The sequence below is a fragment of the Geospiza fortis genome, unplaced genomic scaffold, assembly GCF_000277835.1.
Source record: "Geospiza fortis unplaced genomic scaffold, GeoFor_1.0 scaffold1273, whole genome shotgun sequence".
In the NCBI taxonomy this organism is placed as follows: domain Eukaryota; kingdom Metazoa; phylum Chordata; class Aves; order Passeriformes; family Thraupidae; genus Geospiza; species Geospiza fortis.
In genome coordinates, this window is record NW_005054901.1 from 34,628 (window position 1) to 35,925 (window position 1,298).

The 1,298-nt window shown below is 61.4% G+C and overlaps 1 protein-coding gene across 1 annotated transcript in view; it reads right to left on the minus strand.

Moving 5' to 3' along the window:
* NR2C2AP (nuclear receptor 2C2 associated protein) overlaps nucleotides 1–291 on the minus strand; it is a 6,510-nt gene extending 6,219 nt beyond the window's left edge. The window contains exon 1 of the mRNA XM_014311497.2: nucleotides 160–291. Within this exon, the coding sequence (XP_014166972.1) occupies nucleotides 160–291 (132 nt within the window). The remainder of the gene's footprint in view (nucleotides 1–159) is intronic.
* Between the last annotated feature and the right edge of the window lie 1,007 nt (nucleotides 292–1,298).

The window sequence follows — 1,298 nt, forward strand, 5'->3', positions numbered from 1 at the left end:
CGGGTGGCTGCTGTGACATTGATCTCCTCTTGAGACCGGAGCTCGGCTCAGTCACCGCCAGCGCCTTCCTCTGCCGCCAAAACGGCCCTGACACATCCCCGGTGCTCTGCCGGGACTCCGTGTCCCCTGGGGGGTGGCCCGGCGTGTCCCCTCCCTCACCTTTGAGTCCCCGAGAGGCTCCGGGGCCTTCTCGAGGGTCGGGGTCGGGCTGTGAGCAGCTGTGGTGGAGTTTTTTGGGATGGGTGATGGGTGGGACTCGCTGGGCCCAGTGGGAATGCGGGATGAGCCCATCGATCCCTGATCGGATTTCCAGGTGAAATTCAGGAAAGATTTGGGGCTGCAGGAGGAAGGATTTGGGACTGCAGAAGGAAGGATTTGGGACTGCAGGAGGAAGGATTTGGGGCTGCAGGTGGAAGGATTTGGGGCTGCAGGAAGAAGGATTTGGGGCTGCAGGTGGAAGGATTTGGGGCTGCAGAAGGAAGGATTTGGGGCTGCAAGAGGAAGGATTTGGGGCTGCAGGAAGAAGGATTTGGGGCTGCAGGAGGAAGGATTTGGGGCTGCAGGTGCAGGACCCAGCTGCGGTGGGGGGCACCAGGTGAGGATTTCAGAGCCGGCCCCACCCCATGGACCACTCCTGGCCCATCCTCTCCTCCCAACCACCCCAAAAACCACCTCGGGGTGCCCTCTCCAAAGATCCCCGGGGTGTTTGGATCCTCCGGGAGCGGGAAGAAGCCGCGATATCAACCCCCCTTGGGACCCTCTCCCTAATTCCCCTTGGCAAAGCCCACGGGGACCATGCCCCCCGTCCCTGTCCCCCAGGCTCGGGCACCTCCAGCTGCAGCCCCATAAAGGAGGGGAACAGAGGAGCTCTGTGCGCCGGCAACGCCGGGATTGTGCCGGAGCAGGGGGGGCTCACAAAAGGCAGGAAACGCCACCGAAAGTCTGGCACAATGGAGTCGGAAATGAGAACTTTGCTCTCGGGTTTCCACGGATCCATCCTATGGGCGAAATAGGGAGGGGGTGGGGGGGGATTCTCTTTTTTTGGTGCCAAGTCGTGGGAGACAGGCTGGCATTCTTCAGTCACCGGCGGGAAGGTGACCCCCACCGCCCCCCTCCAAAAAAAAACCCCTCCAGTAGCTCAGTGATGGTTTCCTTCCCCCCTTTTGGGGGTCGTTTCTGGTAGCGCAGCTCTTCGGAGAGTCTCAGCCATTTTTTGGGGGGGTTTTGGGGCTTTTTGAAGTCTTTATCCACCCACAGCATCTTCCAGCCCCCCCCGCACCCCACCCCATTCCGGCCCC